The sequence below is a fragment of the Martes martes genome, assembly GCF_963455335.1.
Source record: "Martes martes genome assembly, chromosome: 9".
Taxonomy (NCBI): Eukaryota; Metazoa; Chordata; class Mammalia; order Carnivora; family Mustelidae; genus Martes; species Martes martes.
The window spans coordinates 109,446,345-109,460,148 of NC_137896.1; the positions used below are offsets into that span (position 1 = coordinate 109,446,345).

General features: G+C 40.4%; 1 protein-coding gene across 2 annotated transcripts in view; it reads right to left on the reverse strand.

Annotated features, from left to right (window-relative positions):
* Nucleotides 1–1,536: 1,536 nt before the first annotated feature.
* Nucleotides 1,537–13,804, reverse strand: part of QPCT (glutaminyl-peptide cyclotransferase) — a 30,602-nt gene continuing 18,334 nt past the window's right edge. For both annotated transcript variants that reach the window (XM_080814520.1, XM_080814521.1), the window contains 5 exons: nt 11,811–12,089; nt 6,887–7,063; nt 4,815–4,914; nt 3,371–3,487; nt 1,537–1,937 (listed from right to left, as the gene is read on the reverse strand). In XM_080814520.1, coding sequence (XP_080670646.1) covers nt 1,792–1,937; nt 3,371–3,487; nt 4,815–4,914; nt 6,887–7,063; nt 11,811–12,089 — 819 coding nt within the window. In that variant the 3' untranslated portion in view covers nt 1,537–1,791. The remainder of the gene's footprint in view (nt 1,938–3,370; nt 3,488–4,814; nt 4,915–6,886; nt 7,064–11,810; nt 12,090–13,804) is intronic.

The window sequence follows — 13,804 nt, forward strand, 5'->3', positions numbered from 1 at the left end:
ACTAACTACATCTAAAACGGCAGAATCAATTTCCTATATGTTCAATTGGTCAAGTTTGTTTTCCTGATAATTGTTTTCTATAGCTAAAGAAAAAAATCTATGAATTCCTATGGGTTCCCAGCCCAAACAATTTTGCTTCCATGAATCTCTGGAAAGAGATATACTATATATAATTAACCAAATGTGAATACCATATAACTTAATTACACAAAGAAATTATCATAAACTATTGCATTACTACTGGTTGCCTTAATAGTTACTCTGGAGGCCACACTCAAAAGCCTTTGTATTCATCTCAACCCAAGATCAGAACAGCAAATAAATATCTGATAATTATATAACTTAACAGAAAAAAAGGCTAGAATACTATAAATACAGCTTGATTATAATTCTAGTTTTTTTAACCTGCATTGAAAATACGTGAGGAAAAGCTAAAGAGTGAATGGCGATCCTATTCCTATAATGAGATTATAGTTTTCTCCATAGTTTTTTGTTAGTGACTATATTATTTTTACAATCAAGATGTTACATTTGTAAGACTCTATCAAAATCAGACTAAAGGGGTGCCTATCTGGCTCAGTCAGTACAACATGCAACTCTTGATCTTGGTATTGTAAGTTTGAGTCCCGCTTTGGGTGTAGAGATTATTTAAAAATAAAATCTTCTACTTTTTAGAAAGATTGTATTTATTTACTGAGAGAGTGAGAGCAAGAGCAAGAGAGAGAGAGAAGCAGACTCGCTATTGAGCAAGGAGCCCAACATGGGGCTCATTCCCGGGACGCTGAAGTCATGACCTGAGCCAAAGGTGGGTGGTTAATCTACTGAGCCACCCAGGTATCCCCAAAATAAAATCTTGACAAAATGAACTATAAATTATACAATTTTTCATTTGTGTATAAAAAAGAAGTTTACATGGCATTTAAATTTTTTTTTAAGATTTTATTTATTTATTTGACAGACAGAGAGCACAAGTAGGCAGAGAGGCAGGCAGAGAGAGAGGAAGCAGGCTCCCCGCAGAGCAAAGAGCCTGATGTGGGGCTCAATCCCAGGACCCTGAGATCACAACCTGAGCTGAAGGCAGAGGCTTTAACCCACTGAGCCACTCAGGTGCCCCTACATGACATTTAATTCTGATAATTTTTATGAAATAAACCCTACAAAGATTTCTCAAAGAAATTTGAAAGTCAGGGGCACCTGGGTGGCTCAGTGGGTTAAAGCCTCTGCCTTCAGCTCAGGTCATGGTCCCAGGGTCCTGGGATCGAGCCCCGCATTGGGCTCTCCACTCGGGGGGAGCCGCTTCCCGCCCCCCCCCCCGCCTGCCTCTCTGCCTACTTGTAATCTCTGTCTGTCAAATAAATAAATAAAATCTTTAAAAAAAAAAAAAAGTCCTCAGACTACATCTGTTTTGTATTATAAGAGACTCTCAAATATAAAAAAAATCATAAAGCCAAGGCTACACATTGCACATTGCCATCATATTTAAAGGACTATTTGGAAGACCATGATACTGAATGTATGAATCTGATTTAGTTTCATAGTTTCTTATCTGAAGATATTTATTTTCTGCTTTTCTAACATTTATTTATCTTTATCTTTAGATGAAAATTAATGAACAATTTAGGACATGATGTAAATCTAGGATTTATTGATCACTTATTCAAAGACACCTACAGAATGAATCTATAGGATGGAAGTTCCACATGGCATTTGTCTGAAATGAGATTATTTTAAGTTGTGCCTTGACTTCTGAATGTGAAACTAGACACAATTACAATAAACTAAGACAGAATATTACAAATGAAGATATTCTAACACAAAGACTTGTAGGATTTTGTTTAGATTGTCAATGGTTGTTTCATCCAAATTTTCTTCATTGTCATCCATGGTGTGCCAGACTTCAGGGAAAGGATATGGGATCAGATGCAAAACCGGAACACCTAATAAGAAAGAACCAACTTGTAATTAAGTGCTTGCTTCCAGTAAGTAAATTAGAAAGTATCATTCTTCAAGCACAAGTCTGAGTGGGAGCTCTATACCTTATAAAGACAGCTGATAATTCATCATTTTCAGTGTACTTCCTTGTGTCTTACCCTTTTACTCTAAGGTCATTCATTCATTAAACAAATGTCAATTAATTCAGTAAATAATTATGAAGTGCCTACTATATACCAGTCACTACTCTAGAAGTTGAGATTTCATCAGTGAAAAGGCAAAGCCCTGCTCATACAGAGCTTCCATTCCAGGAAAGAAAGAAACAAGTAAACAAAGTAATTTTAGAGAATGATAAGGGTTCTAAAGAATAATAAAACAAGGTAGGAGAATAGAGAATGAGGGGCAGACAGCTGGAACAAGAAAGATGTATTTAAAGTCAGGAAAGGCCTCTCTGAGAATCTCACATTTAGTTAGAGACATGCAACAAAAGGATAAACAGGTTGTGCAAAGATCTGGAGATGAGCATTCCAGACAACAGTATTAGTAAGTGCAAAGATCCTGAGGTAGGAGTGTGCTTGGCCTGCTCGAGTAACAGCAAGAAGACAATGTAGCTGGATTAGAGCAGTAGTTGGAGAGAAAGGCAGGAGGAGATGTTGGAGAAGAACAGAGTCAGAGAAAGGAGGCCTTTGTAGATCATGGTAAAGACTTGAGGTCTTATTCTACATGATGGCAAGCCACCAGAGCTTTAAAACAGGGAAGAAACATAAATTTTTTAAGATTTTATTTCTTTATTTGTCAGAGAGAGCAAGAGAGAGAGCACAGCAGGGGGAGAGGCAGGCAGAGGGAGAATCAGGTTTCCCACTGGGCAAGGAACACAATGTGGGACTCAAACCCTGGACCCTGAGATCATTACCTGACCCAAAGGCAGACACTTAATGGACTGAGGCACTCAGGCGTCCAGAAGAAACATAATTTGATTTACATTGTTAAAAGATAACTCTAGCTCTTATGTAAAGAATAGGGAAGCAACAGCAAAAGCTAAAGACCAACTGGGAGTCTACTACAAGAGCCCTCGAGTTGGTTTAGATTTCCGCCATTGACATCAAGGGTATTGCTTCCCTGTTAATCAAAATACACCAGAGTTACACAAAATGTAAGAATATAATCTTAAACTATTAATGAGAAGGCAAGGTCAGTGGAATGTGAGCTTTTATGAATATTCTGGAATGAGGGTGGGGGCTTAAGGATTGGGAATGACTTTCAGGAAAAAATAGAAGTCGTGAGATGATTAGTGGATGATTTAATCTATCAAGTAATTAAACATAATGGCTCCTCACCCTTCTAGATTGTTGCAAATACACAAAATACAATAAATATACAGTAAATAAAAAATGCATATGTACCCACACATGTACATCCACACATACACACGCATTACCTCTTCTTAAAAATGGAATATGGTCATCCTGAATCACACCTCCATAACCATAATTCTGGAAATACCACCTCTCCGAAGAGTGATCCTTGAGCAAACCCAATTTGTGGAGTTCGTGTTCTGCAAATGACAATTAGACAGTAGATGATGATCGATTCTTATCCGAACAATCCTCAGAATGCAGAAAGAATTTGAGATCTCGACACATGTGACCATTACTTTTTAAACGATATGCAGCAGTGAGCCCAACTATACCCCCGACAATAAGCATCTGGGCTGTACTTGAGTATGTACATTTTGGAGTAGTTCCGAGGAGAGAAGAACCAGGCATGGTTCTAGCTTTACAGGTGAGAACCTCCTTAGAGGTTGATACTAAGTAGGACAATGGAGAGGTGGAATGAGAAAACCACAGGAAAAGGCGGGGGGAGGGACAAAAGTTTGCTTGAGATTCAGGTAAAAATTTCTCTTATAATATTCTAGATTTGGATATTGGCAAATTCTGAACTCACTGCAAAAGTATGAATTGAGATGGTAGAGTTTTTTCCCACTGCTTAGAAAAAGAGAATTTTGTGTAGCTACTAAGGAATTCCTAGCCTGAAGTTCTAGCCTCAAAAGTAGGCCTCCTGGCCTGGATTTTTATCATTTATCATTAACGATCTATCGCATTTTCATCTCCCCCTAATGCCATTTGGCTTTGTGTGTGTGTTTTGCGGGGTAGGGAGGAGTAGTGGAAGTATGAAGGAAAGAAGTTATTTCCCTTTTCCATTACCAAGCCCCAAGTCTCTCTCTTGAGCCATAGATATTTTATTTCTTTGCCAGACCTGGCCTGGCTTGACTCATCTACTGTCATTTAACTGACATGACACTGTCCCTTAAATTACTTTTGAAGCATCTTGGCTTATTCCTGCATTCCTATCTCTTAACTTCCTTAGAAAATCCTAGATTTAAAGGAAAATCCTGTCTAAATAAGGTAAGAGATGGAAGATGACAAAGACAGAGATTAAAAAAATAATGAAAAATTAGAGAACGCTTTTTGGTATCATAAGGATCATAACAGTCATTATTAGCCAGCATGCTTTTCGAGTGGAGTTTTCTCTGGACATGCCTTCCATACACTGCAAACAGAACTCTGAGAAAATATTTTCAAACCATTGCTAGTGATATGCAAATATTAAATATAGCATTGCATGTTTCCAGTTCCAAATGCAGTCTCATGTCAGGAAATAAAGTAGGCCTACTGAAAAAAATAAATAGGAACAATAAACTAATCAGTAAAGCAAGAAAAAAAGCCAGCAAACTATATTATATCTACAAATAATACATTTAAATCATAAATTTTTAATTTTCTTTTTTCTTTTTTGTTGTTGTTATAAATGTTGAATTTTAAAATGTGGTATTTGTCTGTAGGAAGGAACTAAGTTGACTTTTTAGTGACAGTGGTGCTTACCAATTGCTTCAAGTCTATCAAACCATCTGGCAGTTTTGGGGAAAAAATTGGGAAATGTTGGGTTGGGAGCTCCAATTAAATCCAGTAAAACCAATAAATCCTAAGAGAGAAAAAAAGATTATTTAATCCCTGTCACCAAAACACATTTCATATTCATCAATAGAAAAAAACAACCAGTGAAAACTAACCTCATTTTAACAATTACGAATAATCCAGGGAGCTCTATAAATGGACAAAAGGTTTAATAACATTGTAAGCTGATTATTTTGAAGAACTTTTAAAAAATCTTGCTTATGCAATGTGGACAAATGGCAAGGTATAGAGTTTTGGGGGTCATAGACACTAAGGGTAAATTAGAAAGAGGACATTTAGATAATATGCTATAGATTAAAAAAGGATACATTTACTTTTATTTTCAGATGGGATTCCAAGCCTCTCTTATAGTCTATTCCATTCTAATTAGTCATGTTATCCTTAGTCTGTAAATGTTACAGCTCCCTACAGGAAAGCACTTGGGTAGTAACTATTTACTCCTCAAAGCAGCATATGGGAACAATTTCTGGACTATGAGCTCTGTGACCTACTATCTCTGGATCTCCATTTTCTTTTCCATCAAACCAGAAGCTCAAACTTGCTGGGTTTTAAAGGCCCCTTCCAGTGACAAGTCTCCATAATTGCTCCAGTGTTCCTCATTCGAGCCATAAAACATAAGCAGGCTTGAGGACTCCCTGAAGACTACCCCCCACCAGCCTTAAGAACTCCTGATTTATATAAATGAAATAACATGTGGGTAGATATGTAGCATAGATCCTGACACATAGTCGATAAATATCCGCAGAGTCCATGATTCTGAAGCCATAATACCTATTAACTCATGAATGATAAGTAAATGTATTCACTGGAGGAAAATAAGTTTGTTTGAAATAAGACTATATTTATAAGGTTGGATCAGCTACTAAGAGTTTTTTTCTGGGGATAAAACAGCCTTAACCATCACTATGGATTCATATCTTTGGACCAATAAATCACTTTGTTCCTCCTCCTGATCAATCTGGTCTCTCTTCCTCCTCTGAATGCTTTTGAGCCACTTGGGCCAAAGGATTGGATGAGATGCCAGCCATATTCCCGGGCCCCATTATGAGCTGCCAACAGACAACAGGGTGGAGAGAAGGCCAGCATGACGTGTTAGAGCCACAGAGGACACTTAATGTGGCCCCTTGGACTCACAGGGTGAAGGTCAATGATATAGCAAAGGAAAGGGATGTGTGGAGGGGGTTAGAAATGGGCTTTCAGTTCACAGGTAGGGTGAGGGCAGGGGTGGATGAGGGCACAGGGAAGAATGAAGTCTTGAGGGTAGCATGAGGTTCCAAGCTGGAGTTAGGGAGGATGTAAGACTGCATAAAGGTCAAATATGGGAAGAGTGTTGCTCTTCCCATAGAGTAGGGAGGGAATTCAAAGGTGACGTGAGGGACTAGGGATGGGGTGTGGGCCCAGAAATAAGAATTAAAATGGAGTCATGGGTTGCACCCATTACTTGACAATAAGAGCAGGGTTTTAAGGCAGCATCAAAAAAGTTTCCATCCCCATGGCAACAATATTAGACCAAAACACATCTGACACAATGTCACATACACGCTTGGAGTCATTATAACACTTTGAGGCCACAAAGGAAATTCTTCACTCCTATCCCCTATACCATGTCTCATGGCACTCCAGTTCCCAAGATCCCAGCCTCCAGTCTATAGAGGCCTCAGAGAAGGGATGTGCTCTCACCATCCCTATACAGAACTAGGGAATGTGCTCCCGTTGGGCTGGACTGAATCTGATGTTTTCTTAATCTGATTTTTTTACATCATTTTAATTAAGCTCAGTCAAACATAACTTCTAACCCGGAATCATTCTTTTTAGCTCTGGGATTCCTCAAAAGCCCAATGCCTGCCAAGGAATGTTCTAGAATAAACACTCTGCTCCAAGAATGCCGTGGCATTTTTAGGTCTTTAATTGGCCCGAGCTTTGGCTTCCTTTGAGGCACAGCCTGCAGCTGCAGCACCATGAGAATTCCCCAGACTAACCATGCCTTGCAGTTGGTTGGTGTCTTTGGCTCCAGGTGGGTGTGGAGTTGATACCATCTTGGGAGCTAAGTGCCGAGACCCGTACAGGGAATCGCGAAGAGACCAATGAAGTAAAGCTTCTTCCCCATCAAAGAAAATCAGCTGCAGTGAGAGATCGGGCTTGGAGTCTGGAATATTCTGGTAAAAAGAATAGTAAAAAGATAGCAAAAACACTGTGAGGATTTAAAAAAACAGCATGGTTTCCTATTAACCTGGCAAAAAGACCGCAAAGAAAAGGAAGATAACCAAAGCAAGTGAAAAATGCCAAAATGGATTTTGTACCACCTTGCTTCCAAAACTCAGCCCACTTCCCCCAGTCTTCACCCATGTACATTTCACTTTCCCCCGCTCCCTCTGAATACAGAAGTCCTATACATTTTTCTTTATCCTTAGACAAATTTGAAATTCCGAAACTGTCATGGTGGACCAGGTGACACACACCCAGTCTCCCGCCAGAAGGGTGTGCTGCCCCTGCCACCTGGAGAGCTGTCCTCAGGTCTTCAGCTGCTAGACCTTTTAGGGACTGCCTCAGCCGTGGGGGTGTCCTATATCCAATGACTGAGCTAAGCAGGTCCTGCAGGTTCTATAGAGCCATTGCACCTCCAGAGCTCCCCAGCGTTGGCTGAGCCTGTTGTCGAACCTGCATGATTGACGTCTCTCTCTGCCTAATCCCGTTTCTCTCCCCTCCCTGCTGCAGCTGTTAAACCAGGGCCACTCCCTCAGAAAAGACCTAAATGCTAAACTCCACGTCAGTGTGCATCCCAGGGAACGCAACTTGAAACAACTGCAAATCTTCCTGGCTTCCCACCTTATTTGAGTCTGTAATTTTTTTCACTGAGTCTAGGTTCAAGGATCTGCCTTGGGAATACAACAGGGACTCAAAGAATAATAATTACAGCCTCTCCTTTGAAGGAGGCTACATGTCAGTTGGGTTAGGAGAGAGAAAACAAATATGTGAGCAGGACAAAGTATGCCAAGGGTCACAGATGCAACATAAAACTTTTCTGGGAATTGGATAGAATGAGAGGTCAAATCCTTGGGGTGTCAAGGAAGACGTTATGAGTCAATATTTGAGCAGAACTTGGAAGGGCTAGTAGGATTCTGATAAATTTTATACTTTTCACTGTCACATCTCACTTTTCAGATGAGTCCTTCTGGTAACCTACCCTCCGCAGTCCTTCAGCCCCACTGGAACCCCTGATCTACTGAATGATTCACCTGCTCACAGTCCTTCAACCCCATGAAGTCCTTCACTTCATATTCAGCTTAAATTCCACAATCATTCGAACCACTCCCTTACATACATGCTCAGCTCTCTGGTCTCTCTCTGCCTTGGCCAAACTCAAGAGGCAAAAATAGAACCTTTAGACCAACTCTCTGCCTATCTTGTGCCTGCAGGCAACCAAACCTGCCTTAAGAAAAGTGTGCAACCATTCCTTCTCGCCACCTCAGCACAGTTCTGGGGATATGCTCCCATCAGACTGGACTGAATCTGAGATCTCCCTAATCTGTTATGGAGGTCATATCTCGTCTTATCTCTCTAAGGATCTCTCTAATCTCTAAGGCTATTTAAAACAGTGTCCCTTAAGTTATCCCCTGCTCCTTGTGCTTTATTTCCTTTGAATTCATTTTTCAATTCATATTGTTTTACTCCTTTTCTTTCATGCTGGAGACTATCCTCAAATGTCTGATTTTCCCTTGTGTTCATTCATATTAAGGAGTAAGGTACTAGGGGTGCCTGGGGGGCTCAGTTGGAGCCTCCGACTCTTGATTCAGCTCAAGGTCATGATCTCAAGGCCGTGGGATCGAGCCCCATGTCAGGCTCCGTGCTCACCTGGGAGTCTGCTTGAGATTCTCTCCCGCTGCCCCTCTCCCCACCACTTTCTAAAAATAAATAAATAAATCTTTAAAGAAAAAATAAAGAATAAGCTTCTAAAACCCTGATTAGAGACACAGATCGGCTAGCTTCACTGCAGGGCAATCTGGTGCCCAGTTGGCATTTTCACCTACATATCCCAAGGCTCCTTGGGCAGACTTATAAATGCTCCCCTCCCAGCCTCACTTGTACCTCCCTCACTATTTCCACCAATCCCTGAGCCACTCCAGGATTTTGTCAGGGGACCACTGACTTCTCCATTTCCTCCATGCTCTGGGGAATATGACTTCTCTCTACTCAGATATGTCATTTGCCATTTCTCCATTTACCTTCAGTCCTCATATTGTGGTTCCCATTAACACATGTTCCCTAGTTTCTTCAAAGACGGAATTTTCCTGATTGTTTTAGGGTGATTTCCTAAGATGGAAAAAAATGTCTTTATCATCTGAAAACTAAGTTATCTTTGTATGCTAGTCATTGCCACAGTTTTAATATCCACTACTTAATTAGACCACAAAGATAATTTATTACACTTTGAGTCTTTCCATAGGTCTTGACAGTATTAAGCACAGGATATATTTGTCTGTACAGTACATATGTATTTAGGGCTTAATAACTACTAAGTAATTAAACAGATTTTCTCATCAACAAAAAGTATAAAGTAAAGACTTCTGCGGAGACATCCTAAGTTTCCAGTTGTTTAAAGGGCCTTGACTGTTTCCAAAGTCCTAGCCCCAAATCAAACAGCATAATAATGAAACACCAGAGCAAAATAAGATTGCCTGGGACCAGAGACATTATGCTCATGCCCAGGGCAGAATCAAAAGCAGGCAGCTTTCATAATTTATAGGCTTAAATGTTCAGGTGCCTCACTGAAATTTCAACAGCTGAGGGACTCCAGTGGTCAGTGCAATGGTTTACTTTCTGTTCCATCATTACGGCAAGAGTAAACTGTGTGGAGTCCCATAAAGCACCTTGCCCTTTTTGTTTCTTTTCAGGATTAACAGGAAAATAACTGTGGCCCTCAATTTCTGGTAACTCAGTCTTGGAGCTGGGAAAATATGTTTAGCCTGATTTGTGAAGGTCTTTCAGTTTTTCATGGTACTACGATACATGCCTAGTTGCCAGTGTCAACACAGTAGGTGAATTATCTACAGTCCATCCCCACCCAAGGCTGTACAAGCTAATTCCTCAGTAATAAGGTATAAAAACCCACCCCAAACTCAGGGGCTTAAAGCAACACTCATGTGTCCTTCTGGGTCTATAGATCAGCTAGGGGACAACTGATTTTGGCTGGGTTTGGTTGGAGGAGCTCTGCCTCCCCATGCTGTCATTAAATTTGGCTCTGCTCTACATGTTTTATCCTCCCCCGGGGACGGATGGGCCAGCCAGGGCATGCCCTTATGGCAAGCCCCATTACACAAGCACATCTCCAGTCTCTGCTTGTGTCACATCTACTAGCATCCCATTGGCCAACACAATTAAACAACCAAGTCCAGAGCCAAGGAATGAGAACCTACAACCTGCTACACTGGGAAGACAAAAGATGGGAATGTCTAACTGTAATCTTACCACCGGAGGGTTGCACAGAGTTGGAGCAATAATCTAGTCTACTCTCCTGTCCTCTCCCACATCCCATTCCACTACCACCTACCCAATCCGTGAAAGCTGAAGAACTTGAAACCACTCCTTAAAACAAGTTTAAAGTATGACTGGAAAAATGAATCCAATACTCTTCATATTTCAATCAAAACTAGTCCTTTTTTTTTAAATTGTCCATATCAGTGCTACTTCTATGAGAAAGGATATCAAGAGAAGAATGTGTGTGTGTTTTTAAAATGGGATGTCCAACCAACAACTCATTCAGCCATTTCTGTTCCTAGTCACTAAAAACAAGTATGAACTACATAGAAAAAGGAGCTCACCCAGAGAAAACATACCCACTAGACAGACTACGTCTTTTACTTAATGTCCTTATACTAGAATGCAAACATGAAAAATTAAACTTTTATATCAGCTTCCGAACTCTCTCACCCAATCGCTGGGAAAAGGTACTCGTTAAAAGCAGAGCAGAAGATTGGACAAAGACATTATAGAAGGTTCAAGAAACAAAACAAAACAAACCAAAAAACAGTGAAAAGGATATGGAGAGGTTACAAACAATTCTTGCTTTCTTCAAGTTTAGCATATCCAGCAAAAATAGATCAAATATCTCTATTACTTCCATTACAAGATAAAACTTTACTTCTTTACCCCCATTGTAGCAAAGTTTGGCCCCTTCATAAAGCTCTGAGGGGGAAGAAAAAAGTATTTGTTGCCTGCGAACCAAGTTTATTGTCTTGCTTTGTTGTGTTTACTTGGTTATGAGTGATATCTGAACAAAATGTCTTCATCGAGCTTAGCACTTTTTTCCAATATACCCTTAAGAACAGAGACTGAAATAACATCTGAGAGTCCCAGAAGTATTTTGAGCTGAGACCGTAACAAAAGCTCCGCTATGCTACATAAAATTGAGCCGAGATTCACAGATAATAACAATAATGCATTTCTGCTCCATGCTTTTCATCTTGATACGACTGAATTACCCACTCCCCGCACCACTTTACAGCGCCCCCCTCCCCCAACTCAAGAGCCACATCTCTCAGATTAGAAGGTTGTGATGTTTCATGGCGACATAAACAAGAACAAAAAAATACTTCTCATATATACACCCATACCAACCGTCGCCTGCTTCATTTTTTGCAAAGAAGTGTTGCATTTCATATAATATGTATGCAAAATGAAGCAATCAAGTACCAATGAATAAATTCACCATCGGGTATCATAGTGTGAACTTCTAATTAATATTCATTTAAACTCACATCCTTTTGCAACAAATTAGTAGAAAATGTCTAGAAAGTCTACATTTTAAATGGCCTTCTTACTCCCCCCAACCCAAGGATTCTAGAATTCACTCAGAGTTCTTCTAATGGGTTTTATCGCAAGAATCTACGAGACGGAAACAAATACCTCCAAGGAAAGGAGCTGCTTGTCCAAGGCACGGGCGAGTTCCAACATCATGGCGCATGGCACGGCTGAATCGGTGGCTCCCACAAACACTCTGTTGTCCCAAGGGTGAAAATACTTGGAGTCGTAGTGACAGGCAAGGACCAAGTGTCGTTTAGCATTGGGATTGAGAGTACTGATGATATTTGAGAAAGACCGGTACCCGTAGGGTGTCTGACTCAAGAAAGTGTCTACTTCCAAGACCCAGTCGGCTTGAAGTCTCTGAATTCTCTGCATGATGTGCTGATAAAAGAAAAACCAAAATTTCAGATCTGGACAGTTTCCATTGATTAACTTTGTGAATATACATTTTTTTTAAATGTTATGTGATGTCTTTCAAGTTAAAAGTGCAATACATGATTATGGAATTAATAGCAGGGACGATTAAAGGAAAAACTATCCCTCTCCCTCTCTCCTAATCGTTGCCCTGCAAAGCAATCCCAATCGTTAGTATAACTAATGTTGATAGTCTGATGTAATCCTTCCTTTTTTAAAAAAGATTTTATTTGTTTATCTGAGAGAAAGAGAGTGAGGAGGAGCAGAAGGAGAGGGAGAAGCAGGCTCCCCACTGAGCAGGGAGTCAGACATGTGGCTGGATCCCAGGACCCTGAGATCATGACCTGAGCCTAACGCAGACACTTAACCAATTGAACCACCCAGGTGCCCCATTAGTCTGATGTATATCTTTCCTCACCATTCTTATTGTTTATATAACAAACACGTAATTGGTGAAGAGATACATGCCTTTATGGGACTAGAACCTACATTGTACATTATTCTGCCCCTTACTGTTATCATTTAACAATGTAGCAGGGTCATTTCTGCATGTCAGGAGACAGATACTCAGTTCAGTACACATTAAAGTCCACTTTCAATATTTCTAGGAGGTTAAGAAGGCATTTTGAGAAGTCAGATATACCAAGGTCCTACAGGTCTCAACCCCTACCCTCAGCTCTTTGAGGGCACGAACAGCAAATGGTAGCTCTTTTTGTCCCGAGAGCACAGCATGTGCTCCAAGTTCACCAAATACTTTAAAATGTCATAGACACTAACGAAAGATACTGATGGTACAATAAAGTCCCATAGCAAGAGGATGGCTGGGGGATACTGGATGCCTTCTTTATCGATATGGAGCCTTCTTTAAGAATCAGTAAGCAGGGGCGCCTGGGTGGCTCAGTGGGTTAAGGCCTCTGCCTTCGGCTCAGGTCATGATCCCAGGGTCCTGGGATCAAGCCCCACATCGGGCTTTCTGCTCAGCAGGGAGCCTGCTTCCTCCTCTCTCTCTCTGCCTGCCTCTCTGCCTACTTGTAATCTCTGTCAAATAAATTTAAAAAAAAAAAAAAAAGAATCAGTAAGCAACTCTGAACCATAATGACAGATCAAGTGGTTTTCCTTTTGCACCTAAAGTAGACTCAAACCCCACCACCAATCGTAAAAATAAAAAGGAATCTATTTTCACATTTCTCCTGGTCACCTGGGAACTTATGAACAGCACAGTGACTGATAGGTTGCAGATGGAAAAGAAACACTGTTTCTGAGACTGGCAGAGTCTTCCTTAAGAGTCTAGGACGTGTGGTGTGAGGAGCTCTGGTGAGCTCATGGCTGATCCCTTTGTCCCTTCCCGCCTCCATTTTCCGCTCACCTCATTTTTCTCAGTAGCTTTCATTTATTTTATTTTATGTTGAAATAATGTATGCGTCTTTGTAAGTTTGCCTTAAAGGATGGCTTTAAAACATCAAATGACAAACTAACCATTGCCAGAACTGGCCGTTTGTTCCACAATTAACATCCAGTAGGCATGGCCTTTGAGATGATAAACAAATAACTCATAAGAACTGGAAAAGAATGGAAGGATTTTGTCTTTTTTTTTTTTTTTTTTTTCAGTTTTGGGGGTTTTTCCCCCTCAAGGAAATACAAGATTTTCTAGCCTAACCAACTCTTGTGTGGCCTGTCGTAAC